General features: G+C 48.7%; 1 protein-coding gene across 2 annotated transcripts in view; it reads right to left on the minus strand.

The window, feature by feature from the left end:
* Positions 1-14,443, minus strand: part of GTF3C1 (general transcription factor IIIC subunit 1) — a 74,660-nt gene that overhangs the window by 13,574 nt on the left and 46,643 nt on the right. For both annotated transcript variants that reach the window (XM_055339472.1, XM_055339470.1), the window contains 11 exons: positions 14,136-14,232; positions 13,845-14,022; positions 10,936-11,077; positions 10,455-10,590; positions 9,926-10,007; positions 9,617-9,805; positions 7,593-7,750; positions 5,518-5,660; positions 3,203-3,284; positions 2,418-2,530; positions 122-184 (listed from right to left, as the gene is read on the minus strand). In XM_055339472.1, the coding sequence (XP_055195447.1) occupies positions 122-184; positions 2,418-2,530; positions 3,203-3,284; positions 5,518-5,660; positions 7,593-7,750; positions 9,617-9,805; positions 9,926-10,007; positions 10,455-10,590; positions 10,936-11,077; positions 13,845-14,022; positions 14,136-14,232 (1,383 nt within the window). The remainder of the gene's footprint in view (positions 1-121; positions 185-2,417; positions 2,531-3,202; positions 3,285-5,517; positions 5,661-7,592; positions 7,751-9,616; positions 9,806-9,925; positions 10,008-10,454; positions 10,591-10,935; positions 11,078-13,844; positions 14,023-14,135; positions 14,233-14,443) is intronic.

The raw sequence follows: 14,443 nt of genomic DNA on the forward strand, positions 1-14,443 counted from the left end.
TACAACTTTATTTTCAAAGACGGCAGGCAGGCTAGATGTGGCCCTGGGTGGCACCCATGCTGGGCCACAGACAGCCCGATCAACCAGCTGAGGGAAAGTCAGTTGGTAAATCAGTGCTTACCTATTAAGCTCATCCTCTTTCCTGGTTAGATCCTTTTCGTCTCCAATCGCCAAAACTCGGTATCTGTATAAGGAATGAAAAGACGAGAGTGTCAGTGGAACACAGCAGACCTCTAGTAACCAAGTAGATGCTTGCCCAACATGGCCATTTACTGGCTAAAGTGTTGGAGGAAATGTAAAACTCATTAAAATTCAAACGTGTACGTGTCAATTACAATGAGAAAATACCATGTTCTGATCATCAAATGAGTGTGTTGTTAAAATGAGGGCTGAGGAAATACAAAATGATCATTTACTGACAATTAGGAAACAATACAGGAAAGTGTTTATTGGCAGAGAGCTGCTGTTAATTGTTAAGGGAAGGGGATCTAAACTTGTGGGTTCAGTCTGATTAAAAACAAGCATGAGAAAGAGATCTAGAAGAAAGTACTCAGAAAAGAGCGGTTGGGGATCCCTGGGTGGCTCAGCGGTTTAGCACCTGCCTTCGGCCCAGGGTGTGATCCTGGAATCCTGGGATCGAGTCCCGCGTCAGGCTCCCTGCATGGAGCCTGCTTCTCCCTCTGCCTGTGTCTCTGCCTCTCTCTCTCTTTCTCTCTGTGTCTCTCATGAATAAATAAAAAATCTTTTTTTCTTTTTATAAATAAAAAATCTTAAAAAAAAAAAAAGAGAGCAGTTGTATTAGGTAGCAGATTATTTCCCCATCTGCATTTTTGAGCTTCAAGTAATGCTGCTTCCTTGTACTCTAACCAAACAAATGCAAGAGAAGTCCCAATGTGCTAGCCATCATGCTACACAGCCAGCCAGGCAAATAGATTTGAGAAATCATAGAACTCACTTTTAAAAACACATGGCTAAAAAATAAAAATAAAAAAATAAAAATAAATAAAAAAATAAAAACACATGGCTATTTACTTGTAAGACATTTCTTTGTTTTCTATAATTCTAAAATCAAAATTCATCTTGGCAACAGTAAATTCTTAAAATTTAGGAATAAGGAAAAAAGCACCTTTTCATAATATGAACTATTTTTAAAGCAGCTGAATCTATTTCTTTTTGTCTGGCCTGCCAGGATGTTCAAGATCAAGTTTAGTGTTAAATCGTTACAACTGGATGGAACTTCTTTCCTCCAGATGATTCATGAACTCTTTAAAATAATCTTTATTTTAACTGTATTTTTTCATAACTAAAAGTTGCCCTATAAATTTACTGAAACTAGGTGGGGCTATAAATCACAAATAGGTAAACGGGTCATTTGAATCACTTACTGAACATAAACCATATCATTTGGGAGTTCTAGCGAACAGTCTGCTGCACACACACACACACAAAACAAAAAACAGAAGCAAGTGTCAACTCCGAGAAGGACTACATATCGCTACCTAGGCCTGGCATATGCGGGTACAACATGAATTATTTGTTGGATGACTCAAAGAAGGAGATCTCTGACTGACCTGTAGAGGGCTAACTACAACTGTATTGTATGGTTCCCAAACAGGAACCAATTTTTTTTTTTTTTAATATTTATTTATTTATTTATGATAGCCACAGAGAGAGAGAGAGGCAGAGACACAGGCAGAGGGAGAAGCAGGCTCCATGCACCGGGAGCCCGACGTGGGACTCGATCCCGGGTCTCCAGGATCGCGCCCTGGGCCAAAGGCAGGCGCCAAACCGCTGCGCCACCCAGGGATCCCCCAAACAGGAACCAATTGATGAAAGTCACCTCTACAGGAAGAGATGCAGAAATCCAGTGGCCAGAGGGACCGTCTCGATGAGGGTGGTAAAACAGGATTCATATTTGGATTAAGCAGTGGCAATAGGCCTGGTTCACAGAACTCAAGCTTTTAACATCTCTTGGGTTCTATGCTCAAACCCAAGTGTGTTCTTCCTGGAAAGAGCTGGGGCTCTGAAGTCAAACCCACCACAGAAGTTCAAATTCTGGCCCTGTGGCTCACAAGCACCATGGCTTTGGGTGAGCTACTTCTATCTTGGAGTTTCTTCATATGTCAAGTGAGCAATCTTGGCAAGAGCACACCAATCACTTGTGGAGGCCTGGATTAGGCCAGCAGCCGGGCCTCTATGGGAGAAGGAACAGGAGTGCCCGGCAGGGTGCTTGGGATGGTGGTGGCCTCCCCATTTTCATGTCTCTTGTGAGAGAAGGTGAGGTGGTTCAAGGTCAGGGGACACAGCAGGGTTAGCTCCAAGGCCATGGGACTACTGACACAGGGAGATGCCTGTGGCCAGTGACTGTTTCTCTTGCTCCACGAAGATCACACAGAAGCTTCCCAGAAGAACCTTACCTGGCAAACAGCTCCTGGAGTGTGTCTGGGATTTCAAGGTTGGGATCCTTTAGAGCAGAACTGAACTTCTCTTTGAGCTTCTCCACAAATTCTTTAAACTCACTGGCACAAACCTTTCAACGTGGGAGAATGAGATGTTAAAGCCCTTTCTCTCCCTGAGGAGAAGTTTCACTGACACATCAAGGAAAATCTTGTAATAAACTCCCAGAAACACGGACTGAGAAGCGTGGCCTCCTCTGCCTCCCTGCCTCCCCAGCCCGATGAGTCCACCTGGGAAGAAGTGACAGACACTCACCACTCTGCCTAGGGATTTGGAGCAAGAAACATGCTGCTGGCCCTCACTCCTGCACCACCATCTCTCTCCCAAGCCCCAGAAGGGAGGACAGTGTGTCGCACACTGTCCCCACAGCCTCTTGCCACTGCACACCTCTCTACCCAGAGAACTCAGAAAAACTCACATCTTGTCCTATCTGCTAGCTTTCCAGGGAGTCTAGCTGCTTGAAATTTCTGAAGAGCTGCCCTATTTCTTTAATGAAATATGCTCAAGGCCCTGCAGAATTGCCAAGTGGCATGCCAAATTCTAACAATCTCTAAGATCTGGTGCTACAGCCTCATCAAATGAGGGCCAAAGCCAAAGAACTGACGAGCTGATTTCCCAGACTCACAGGAAAAATATCTGTATTTGCAAGTCAGGCAGAGACGCTGTGGGACCCAGAGGACCAGAGAGGAATGTACACAGTCCTGCCTTCGGGGCACGCTGAGCCCAATGACCATGCAGGGCCTACCTTTGGGTCTTCGTAGTCACATTTTCGATTCATGAATTCTCCAACAAGGGCCTTATCCTGGTACACCTCAGCGAGGCAAACTCTGCAAAAAGAGAGGACGAATGTGAGGTCTGGGGTTGTAATAATGTCTGCGTTCAGAACCATCTGAAGACTCCTGTTCTAATATGTCTGCCTGTGGCTAACTGCGAGGTATGAGTTACTTACACACCTGCTGGGTGATTACAGCTCTTAATAATGAAGGATTACAGGTCAGCCAACCCTGATTCAAGTCAGGTCTGTCATTGCTCACGCTTCACACCTTTGGCTTCTCTGAGCTTCCATTCTCCACATGTAAACTGAAAACAGTGACTCCTGCCTGCTTGCCTGCTCTCACAGGTATCTAGCTAGGACCAAACGAGATGCCCTATGTGAAAATGTACTATAAATTTTAAATTGGGCAGTCCGGGTGGCTCAGCGGTTTAGCGCCTCCTTCAGCCCAGGACGTGATCCTGGAGACTCGGGATGGAGTCCCATGTCGGGCTCCCTGCATGGAGCCTGCTTCTTCCTCTGCCTGTGTCTCTGCCTCTCTCTCTCTGTGTGTGTCTAATGAATAAATTAAAAAAAAATCTTAAAAAAATTTTTTAATTATCATATAGGTCCTGGTGTTCGTTATTAGTCAAAAGAACTACTTGTCTACTGCAGACATCTTTGTCTCTCCATGACATAAGGAGAGCATGACTTGCCCAAAAAGAAATGGAGGGAGAGGCAACCAGTGTCTGTAGGGCTCCTATGAACCGGGTGCTTCCACCTTCCTGAAGAGCTTACAAGCTCCATTTTAGAGTTCAGTGAGGTGTAGGGGCCCCCAAAGTGACATGTCTGCCAGGGGCTGAGGCAGGTGGGCCAGGGGTGGCTATTATTGGTAGTATTGTCCTGCTCAGAGGTGAGGGAATGGCCTCCAAGTGGACACATGCCCTGTGCAAGGTTCTACAGCTCATGTTCCCTTCCCCTGACTGATGCTGCAGGACACAAGAAAGAGCATCAGGCGGGGCCAGGAAGCCCAAGTTCCAGAACTTATTCCATTGCCAACGCACTGTCACTCTAGCCAACCCACATCCTCTCTCTGGGCCTGTTTCCATTCTGAAAGAAGAGGACTTTGGAGCAGGTGATCAGAGCCCTTAGATAGAAAAGTCTAAGATTCTATGCACCAGAGCCAGTGGTCCCCAAAGGAAGGCCATGTCTAACCCGCTATGTCTAACCCGCTGGCTCCTGCAGACATTTGGAGACATGTCTGGCTGTCATGGCTGGGAGTGGGGTGCTAGTGGCGACTAGTGGGTAGAGGCAGGGCTGCTGCTAAATATCCCACAGTGCAAAGAATGGCCCCAACACAAAGAATTTTCTGGCCTCAAATGTCAATAGTGCTGAGGTTGAGAATTCCTGGCTGGAGAAGTTTTCTCTGCAATCAAGGGCTGGGCTGTTCCTCTCTACAACCTGGTTGACGGCACGTAGGCCAAGGCTCAGAATCAAGCCAGAGCTAAGCTCTTCTACTGACCCATGGCATGAACAACCAGTTGGGTGAAGTGGTCCTTTCCAACCCTGTCATGTGTCCCCTCCATGCCCCCTCGGATGCTCCCTGTTGTCTTATAGGGTTGGTGATGGCATCTCGGATGCTCCCTGTTGTCTTATAGGGTTGGTGATGGCACTGTGCCCTGGCCATGTGAGAAACAGGTGGGCAAGCAGCCTTGCTGGCCACTGACAAACCCCAAGGAGGATGCTTTGTGACTCCCAGCCAGCTGCCATCCCCACTCGTACCAAGCCACATCAGGAGACATGGAGGAGACACCTAGTTCTACTGGGGACAGTGCTCTTTGGTGCAATGACCCTGGTCCTGTCTAGCTTCTTCCTGGAGTTAGCTATGTGATGGGCCATTGACACAGAGAGGTAAACAGCTGCTCTGACCACTAAAAATGGTAGTAAAACTCAGCAGATGCCTCGGCCCTCACCACACACTGCTAATGTAATGTATTCAACAAACCACCTAGCCTGAATGGCCTGTTTCTTCCTGGGTAGCAAAGAAGAACAGTACCTACTTCTTGAGGCTGGCCTGCAGTCTACATGACACCAGATATGGGGAAGGACCCAGAAGCAGGTCTGGCCCTGGAAAAATCATGGACCCCAACACTGCAAACAGGCTATAGGTGAGCCAGGGGACAGCTCACTGCTCTCTCTGGATTTTCTAGTGGACTCTTAAGCAAAAGGGATGGCAGAAGAGTAAAGAATGAACTAGACACATGGGAGGAACCTTGGCCTAAAGTTAGAAAAATTCATATGAGGCTTACTTATAGTTCAGATAGGCTTGTGGGTTTTTGACTATGTAGCGAGCTCTTCGTCCAACTGAATGAGATGTCTTATCCAGAGACTCTTCAAAAGTAGAGTGCAAAATGTCCCGCACAACTTGCCAGGTGACAAATGGGCCCTTTACCTGGATCAAACACAAGCCAAGATGGAAAATCAGTATCCTCAGAGTCTGAATTATGGGTCCTTAATGTGAAGGAAGGGGGAGGGTATATTCTATGGTAACTCTTTCCACAGCGGGTACTCCAAACTGGCCCCTCATGTGTTTACTCATTCACATTTACAGTGCACTGATGATGTGCCTGGCATAAGTGAGGTGCTGGGCAAAGAATAAGCCAGATCCTCAATGTCTAGTGGGTAAGAGTGTCTTCTAGAAAGTAACAGGTGCTCGGGGAATGTTGGGTAAGTAATACTGTTTGGGTGGAGGTTATGCGTACATTGATGTATTTAGTTAGATACTTTTAAAGGTTTAAGTACATGTTATGTATGCTCAGAAACATCCTGTAGGTTAGTAGAAACATAAGCACTGAATTAGCCTCATTAGAGACTCAGGAGAACATTTTGGCCAAAACACACAGGAAGGCAGAGTCTAGACAGGAAAGGGGCTTGATGACAAGCTTATTTTCTGAGAGCCCCCCAGAATGAGGTGGCCCAAGGATCTGGTTTACATGTAAGCAGATGAGTGGAGGGTCTGCTGTCCCTGAACCACGCAGGGCTCTGCTGGCCCCTCTGGCTGCATGGAGGGTAGGTGGCAGAAGGCACATCCCTTTTGTCAGTGTTGTGATGAAAACCCATTGCAGAGGCAAGGAACAAATATTAGGAACAGCAACACATCATTTCCAGCTTGTTCCTGGGAGAAGGGATCAGGCTGGAATTTAGTAGGGAATGGGGGTGGTGGTGGTGGTGATGGTGAGAGCATCTGGGCAAAGTGGTCAAGAAAAAAGGGATCCAATGAGCTAGGCAGAGAGCATCCAGGGCTGCCTCTCTTGGCTGGTATGCTTTAGGACAGGGTGTACAAACTGGGCTTGGATGGAGCTGCCCTAACCATGCTCCCCGGTGGCATGACTACCTAGAAGGAGCCTGGCACTAGATGATGGCAGCTCATTCTCTGGTGGCTTCCATGAATCAGCTTGATCAGACACTTGCCGACCTGGATTGCTCTCCCCATGCCTTGCTGCAAATTCAGAAGATCTAAACAGTGCAAAATGGTGGGGACAGACAGCCTAGGGGTCAGTGAGGCTGCTTTGGGGAACGTAGTGAGGAAGTGAACTCAGGCTCAGGCTGTGGGACCTTCTTGGAGGCAGTGACATCAGAGGAAAGAGGAAGAATTTGCTAGCTAGGAAGCTAGGTCCTCCCCAGCCGCCAGGGTTCAGGGACACAGGCCAGGGGGACAGGTGAGTGTGGGGGCCTGGGGCATGGAAGGCGTGGGCCAGGCCAAGGCCACCATCACCATTCCACATCGACTGGGTGCACAGTGACAGAGCGATGGCCATGCAGTAGGCACCATGCTAGGGGCTGTAGCTTGGAAAATAAATGAGAAGTCTCTCTCCCTTGCAAGGAGCAGTCGCTCCAATGAGCCAAGAAGAGTCAGAAGCAAAAGAAGCAGCATGAAAAGTCCATGCCCGAGGGATGCAGCAAGAACACAGTAATTCCTTCCAATTGGCAGGATCACCGAAGCCTTTCCAGAGAGGATAAGCAGTTGTGAGAGAGAAATAGAAGAGTTTTTCAGGCAGATGAGGATGGGAGAAGGGGAGCAGAAAGTATCAGACTCCTGGTGAAGAGAGAGAGAACAACTTGGGGCTGGTTAGCTTGTAGACAGGCAAAGATTTGTATGTGTTAGCTGAAGGCTGGAAAGAAATGTGCAAAAATGAGAGTATTCATTTGTAGGATCCTGGGAAATGTTCTTCCCAGTGGCCAAAGAAAACAGGTAAGTGGAATGTCCCAGGGACCACAAGCCTCCATGGGCGGGTCATATGGGGAAGAGGACAACCCATGGGAGGGAAAGCCACGTGGCAGGGCTGTGAGTTGGGAAGGAGGAGGGACCTGGTGGGCCAAATACCTTGGTGTTGAGGACATTGCTGGCAATGCGGCAGAGCATGAGCAGCCCATCTTCCTGTATGGACCAGGTGACGCGCAGTCGGGTCATCCTCTGCAGGGCGCTCTGGTCGGCCTCGTCGTGGTAACGCAGGCTCCTGTTTTTCTCTTGGGGGGACTCTTCTAAGAATATCAGGGGGAGAAAGAGAAGGAGCCTCTAACAACTGGTTTGGAGCTGTCCCCCTGGAGAGGGGAAGGGTTCCTACTCAGCTAGTGAGATCTGACCAAGGGTATCCATTATCAGAATTGCATTGTGTCAGAAGCCAGATAAACTAACCACAAAAGATTTGGGCCTGGATAGATTTTTTCTTTTTTTTTTACTCCTTTAGTCATGTCTCTTTGATGTGGACAGGCTGGGCAGCCTGAATGCAGCCTCTTGTGAGTTATCTGCCAATCTTCAATCCTTCCCACTGTGGTGCTAGGTGCTTTGAAAGCATATGGAGCATGCTTGGGGCCCCCACCATTCTCTTGCACAGTAACATCAGAGATGCTGCACAAAATCTGGGGCACCACAGGGGGAATAAGGCATATCCTACAGGGCTGCCTCAAGGATTAAACCAGATTGGGTATAAAACACCCAGTGCAGTGCCAGTCACCAACATTGCGGAATATTTATTGTGTGCCAAGCACTGGTTTAAGCTTTTTACGTATCACAACTACTTTGTGGAGCACCTGGCTGGCACATTTGGCTGAATGTCCAACTCTCAGTTTCAGCTCAGTTCATGATCTTGGGGTTGTGGGATTGAGCCCCTCATTGGGGCTCAACTGGAGCTCAGTTTAGTATAGACTCTGCTTGGGATTCTCTCCCTTTCCCTCTCCTTCTGCCCCTCTCCCCCTTGAATGCACTCTCTTGCTTGCTCTTGATCTCTCTCTAAAATGAATAAATATAAACTTAAAGAAAAGAAATACCACTTTTCACTAGCCCTATAAGGAGGAGGCAGTTATAATCCCCATTTTGTAGTTGAGGAATCTGAAACACAGCAAAGTACAGCAGTTTGCCCAAAGTCACACAGCCCAGTCAGTAGCAGACATAGGATCTGAACCGTGAGCTCTTACCCACTAGGTTTTTTCAACATCTCCTCCCCTCAGAGAGATACTCATGGTAGTTTCACAAGGTAAACACCATATGCTACTGCCAATTCCAAGAGACTGCTTGTTTAGGAAGTTTTTCCAAATTAAGGCAGAAGAAAAGTAGGGTAAGAACATTTGGGATGCCACCACTGTATTTTGTCTTGTTACAAATTCAGGTCTTTGTAAGCCAAATCGATCTCACGCATATCTGGATAGGCTGAGCTAAGGGGGCCTTTCCAACGGACACAAGGCTATTTGTCATGAACACCAGCCAAATAAACCACTGAAAACAGGTTCCCGTTTAAACATTCTGTTCTCGTCTGAAAGCGCTAGAGCTATCAGATCACTGTTGTAACACACACATAGAGGATGCAACGTGGTCAAAGAAACAGACGGTGGTCTCCTCACTGTCCTCCCACTGTCCTTGCTATAAAGACTTGCTCAGGTGAAGAATCCAAAATGGCAGTGAACACACCTAAGGGGTTCTTCGAAGAGATTCTGCAGGCTTGACCCCCTCCCACCTTTCCTCCAATTTACAAATACGACATGACTTTGAACTGTGGCCCGATTAACATAAGGCAGATATTAAAAGCCAAACCAAAAGAATAATAGGATTTTGGCTAAATCTGGTAAAGATTTCTGCTAAAGATTTTTCAGTTTTTCCAGTTGAGGTTAAGTTAGAAAATTCAATGAGGGAGGTTACTGAGATGGCACATAAAGAGCTTGAGGAGCTTTGTTCACCAGTTTCATGTGGAGACTAAATTGGCAACCACACAGAATTGGCCCTACACATCGCAGGAAAACAGAAACCCAAGTCTGAGGGCAGAGCTCATGCTGGCCGCAGTGACAGTACTGCATGTCTCCGAGCTGGGACGTACACAGACAAGGCCTAGCAGATACAAGTGATCATCACAAAACCTTTTTTCTTTTTCTTGATCTTCTTTCCGAGGTCCTTCCTCAGCCGTTTCCGTTTCTGGCTTCTCCCGCCCCTCACTCTTCGGTTCCTGTCCAGCGTGGGCTCTTGGCCAATCTCGAACTGTTCTTCCCAGTCAGCACACAGCTCAGATCCTGGTCTGGCTTCCCCCCAGATATTCAATCTGCCACTACCTAGAAATAACCACAGCAGGTGAGTGTCTCGGGATAAGCCCCACAAAAGCTAGAAGCCAAATGGAACGTGCTTGAGCTGGCCTCCCATCTGCTTCTGGGGTGAACTCCCTGCACACATACCTCCAGCACCGAGTGGTAATGGGCGCTTGGACAGAAACGTCTGGAGCCTCACCATGAGCCCATTTTCAGAAGTAGTGTTCTCCTAAAAGGCAAGTACATTGCTGGAATAAAGCGGGGACTCCGCTGAATCCCCAGGGGCGCAGAGCATTAAATGCAGGGAGGTGTTCGGGTCTCTGCTGGAGAGGCCGAGGGCGGGTGGGCTGCCTCTGTGCAACCGCTTGCTTCTCACACATGGCACTCCCTCATGTGTGACCTCTGTCTCACGGACTTTCTGTTCCTACTTTAAAACGGAACACCCGTTCATATCACAGAATCAGTTAGAATCCACTGGAAAAAAATAGGCTAGACCAGACTGATATACCTACAATACATACATAAATAAATACTGGGGCCTCTGGTCAGCTTTGGTTTTACCAGTTCAGAATCAGTAAGCCAGCTGGGAAAGGGTGAGAGGGATGGGTACCTATGGTAGCCCCCGCCGGGGGGACCACACGTGGGCATGGGTGGTCCTTGCTCCCCAGAAGCCTACCTTCTTGGCCTTGCTGATGATGTAGCTGGTCCAGATCCAGTTGCGCTTTAGGTGCCCATAGAAACTGGAATCGAGCCCAGCGGCTCCCAGTCCATCCCCAGGGATGAAGCCTTCATCCACCACCTCACGGCTCCCCCTGAGAGGCAGGAGGTAAACAGAAAGAGCTCTTCTTGGGAACTGAAAAGAGAGCCCGTGACATGGGTGAGGGTGCTTTTTCTCACTAACTTTTGCCTTTTTGGTAATAATACCTAATAGAAGCAAAGCACTTGTCAAAACCCCAGATATTGATATAAATTCCCAGTTTTTTAACTTTGGCAACTTTTTTTTTTTTTTTTTAAACAATATGGTCCACAGCCATCAATTTGCGCCTTGGCCTCAGAGACCTGGGCACTCCTGGCCTGACATCCAAAGCCAGAGCCAATGGATGAAAATAGTCCTAGCCCTACACTTGGGGACGGTGTGTGGAGGGGCCAGGACACACGTGTTGTACTCCATCATGGCACACTTGCGCTCCAGGTTGTGCTTGTCGATGGCACATTCCTGCTCCTTCCGCAGACTGCCCTCCTCATCAGCGCCGTGATCCTGGGTGCTGTTCTTCCTGACACGCGGGTAGCGTACCACACCTAGGAAACGAAACACAAGCTTCTCTGATGACAGTATACTGCTATGGCTCTGTGACTCCACTTCCCAACCGGGGGACAGGGTCTGAAACTGGAAGAAGCTCTTTATACGCATGCATCATAATAGATGTCAGATGGTTCAACGCTGGGGCGTGAGCATGAGGGAAGGATTTGTGCTCTGGATGAACCCCGCTAAGCTGGGAAGGCAGGTTGCCAACAGCAGAAACAAACAGGAATCGTGAGCACAGGAACCCCGAGGGTTCCTTCTTTGGGGGAAACCTACAGAACTCCCATGTGCCAGCACGGAGGGAGTGGTAAACAGAAATGAGGCACTTGGCAGTGGCTGCAGGGTCAGGATCAGCAGGGATCTGGACAGATAGCTCACTGCAGTGTCAGTTTCCCCAGGCCCCATGGGGTCTGGGAGGCAGCCAGATGTTTCCCGCATGCCCAAGAGGGGCATTAACATAGTTGAAAAATTACGTTCCGTTAATCCACAATAAAGAAAATTGTGTTTCTTGCAAGAGAATATAAACTACTACACTAAATTGTTGCTTGAGCCAGGCAAAGGAAGGTTACGATGATTTGCAGGCTACCAAAGACAGTCTTCTAACACACTCAACTGCAGACCTGGGTCTGGGTGGGGGCAAAGGGGCAGTGGGGAGAGCCCATGCCCCACACCTCTCAGCTGGTGTTTACAGAAGACACTGTGTTCAAGCTTTGTTTCAGCCCAGAAGTTGGTGGTGTTCCCAGCTTAGAAATGAAGAGGCAAACCTCAGAGGTATTCAGGGGGCCCAAGGTCATGCATCTGAAAGGCCGGATGGTCCTAGGATTTAGGGCAATGCTTCTTCTGTGCACCATCTAGCTGTGTGCTCGAAATGCAGATTTAGACCATCCCCATGCCTGCTGAACCTAAAGCACTGGACAGGGCCCGGTAATCTGCATTTTAGCAGGCTTCCCAGATGCTTCTAGTACACACTCATGCTCAGTGAGCCCCTGCTTTAAAGGATGCTCACGTCTTAATATATGGTGCTTTTCCTCAGTCCTCGGGGCAGAACCTCCTCAAATGTTTGTTGAACGAAGGGACAATCGATGCCTGATTAATAGACTCTGAGCCTCCCCTATTTCTGCTCATGAACACTTAAAAGGGATGGAAATTCACCAGTTGTCAAGCCTCAACAACTCTGGTGCAAATAACATACTGGTTCACAAATTTTTATCTGGGTATAAAATGCAGGGGAATTAGGGCACTCTAAAAATCTGAAATGGTTAAAAGCCTAGCTCACTGAATTCCAGAGGACTCTATGAAACACACAGTTCTAAAATCTGTCTGGACCCATTACATTAAAGGTTCTAAATACAAGGGCTCATTACCCTGCCAGCACTAAACAATTCTACGAAATAAATGTGGGACTCCTGCTTTGCAAAATGCAAAGTGCAGGACTGATCTTTTGGCTCTGTGACAGGGAAGGGAGAAGGGCTCCTCTCCCAGGTGCAGATTAGATGTACCATCCCTTCTCTTAGCAGAAGTGGCAAGAAGACACCAGATGGAAACTGGCTTAGAGGACAGAGCGCTGATATATGGCCTCCACAAACTCTCCACCTAGTCAATCAGCATTTACGGGATGTCGACAGTGTACCAGGCACTCTGAGACACTAGGGGGATGAAGCCACATTTCCTGTGCCCAAGAAATCCTCAGAAGAAAATCAGAAGACAGTATGAAGATGTTGGGAAGGCTCTCTTGAAGAGGTGATGCTTGACGCAGGTGTGGCCAGTGCCAGGTGAACACAGGTCATGGGTTAGTCCAGGGACAAGAAGACGACCAAGCAAAGGCCTTATCCCCAGACCCAACTCTTTCCACCCGCTCGTCAAATCTGCTCATTTCTTCCTCCAAATATCTCCCCCGCCAAAACCAACAACAGCAACAAAAAACAAAATAAAACCAAAAAACAAAACCCCAGAACAAACAAAATACCTCCCAAGCTGCCCACCCCCCTTCACAGTCACCAGAGGACATCTCTCTTTGGGACAAGCGTCACAACCCTGCTTCTGCTCTTGGCCCCTCCGTTCCCCACCTGGCAGGCATGACAAACTTTGAAAACCTGCAGAGATCTTGTCACTTCTTCCCTACGGCTCCCATGGCTTCTCCCTGCTTAGAATAAACCCCGTACCAAGCCCAGCCAAGCCCCCAGAGTTCTGGCTGCCCCCCATTTCACTTCTCCAATGGCACCTGTCATTCTCCTCCCCACCACACCAGCCTCCTCTGTTTCTCCAACAGCACTCTCCCTGTTGCTGTGCCTGCAGGGCTCTCCCCTAGCTCTGAGCTCTGCTGACTCGGGCTCGGCCCTCGCCTTTTGAGCTCAGTCCGTCTTCAGAAAGGCTGCTCCTGACCACCCCAGTAAAACACCCTCCACTCACGCCCCTGTATACATCCTCCAGGGCACTAGGCACACTCCGGATCTGGAGTGAAGGCAGGCCCAGGAGATGACAAACACCTACTGAATGTATGAAGCAAAAAAAGACCAAGACCAAGCAGAGTGCCCTGGGTTAAACGGGAGGCGCTGTGCGGGGCGGGGGTTGGGGGATTGGGGTGGTGTCTGGGATCCCTCATTTGGAGCTCACCACCTTCCTTTCTAAGGGAGCCTCAAGGACACGCTAGGTCTCTGGAGAGCAGTCTGCAAACCAGCAGCCACTACTAGTTTCTTCTTGCCCTGAAGCCCAGTGCTGGCAGGAAAGCAGGGGATGATGGGGCCTGGCACAGACAGACAGTACCTAAGGGGGTGTTGAGACAGACACACTGCAGGTCGAACCAGTAGTTCTCCACATCCTGCATGGAATTCAGGACATACAGACGCCTTTCAAAGGGCCGGCTGCTGTGGGCCAGGTTATAATGTGGGTCACAGATGGTGGTGTCAACAATGACTGCATTCTTCTTCAAGAAAATGAAGACCTAGAGACATGGAGATGGGGTGAGGAGAGGAGCTCAGAACAACCGCCAGGTCAGCTGTCTGGAAACTGCTGAGCCATCGGGATCCTCATTCATTCAGGCGTGAGAGACATTACCTGATCTTTATCCTGAAACTTTTCTGTGGGGCCAAACTGCAGCAGCCCCATGTGGCACAGCCTCTGGAGGTTCTCCACCACGGAAAAGATATAACGTCTGGAAAACAGAGAGGTCCCAGTCACCATAAGCTTGGCTGTGGTCAGAGGGTCTGCATCTGGGTTAAGGGATGCAACTCGCTTATGGTTCCCCCTTCAACCTTGTGGGTCCTGGAGGACTGGCCTTGGGCCTGCCCTGGGTGGAGATCCAGAAGCCCCTTCCCCCCACCCACCCAAGGCAATGGAGCAACAGAGCATCAATCCTACATAGG

The sequence above is a fragment of the Nyctereutes procyonoides genome, unplaced genomic scaffold, assembly GCF_905146905.1.
Source record: "Nyctereutes procyonoides isolate TBG_1078 unplaced genomic scaffold, NYPRO_anot_genome, whole genome shotgun sequence".
In the NCBI taxonomy this organism is placed as follows: domain Eukaryota; kingdom Metazoa; phylum Chordata; class Mammalia; order Carnivora; family Canidae; genus Nyctereutes; species Nyctereutes procyonoides.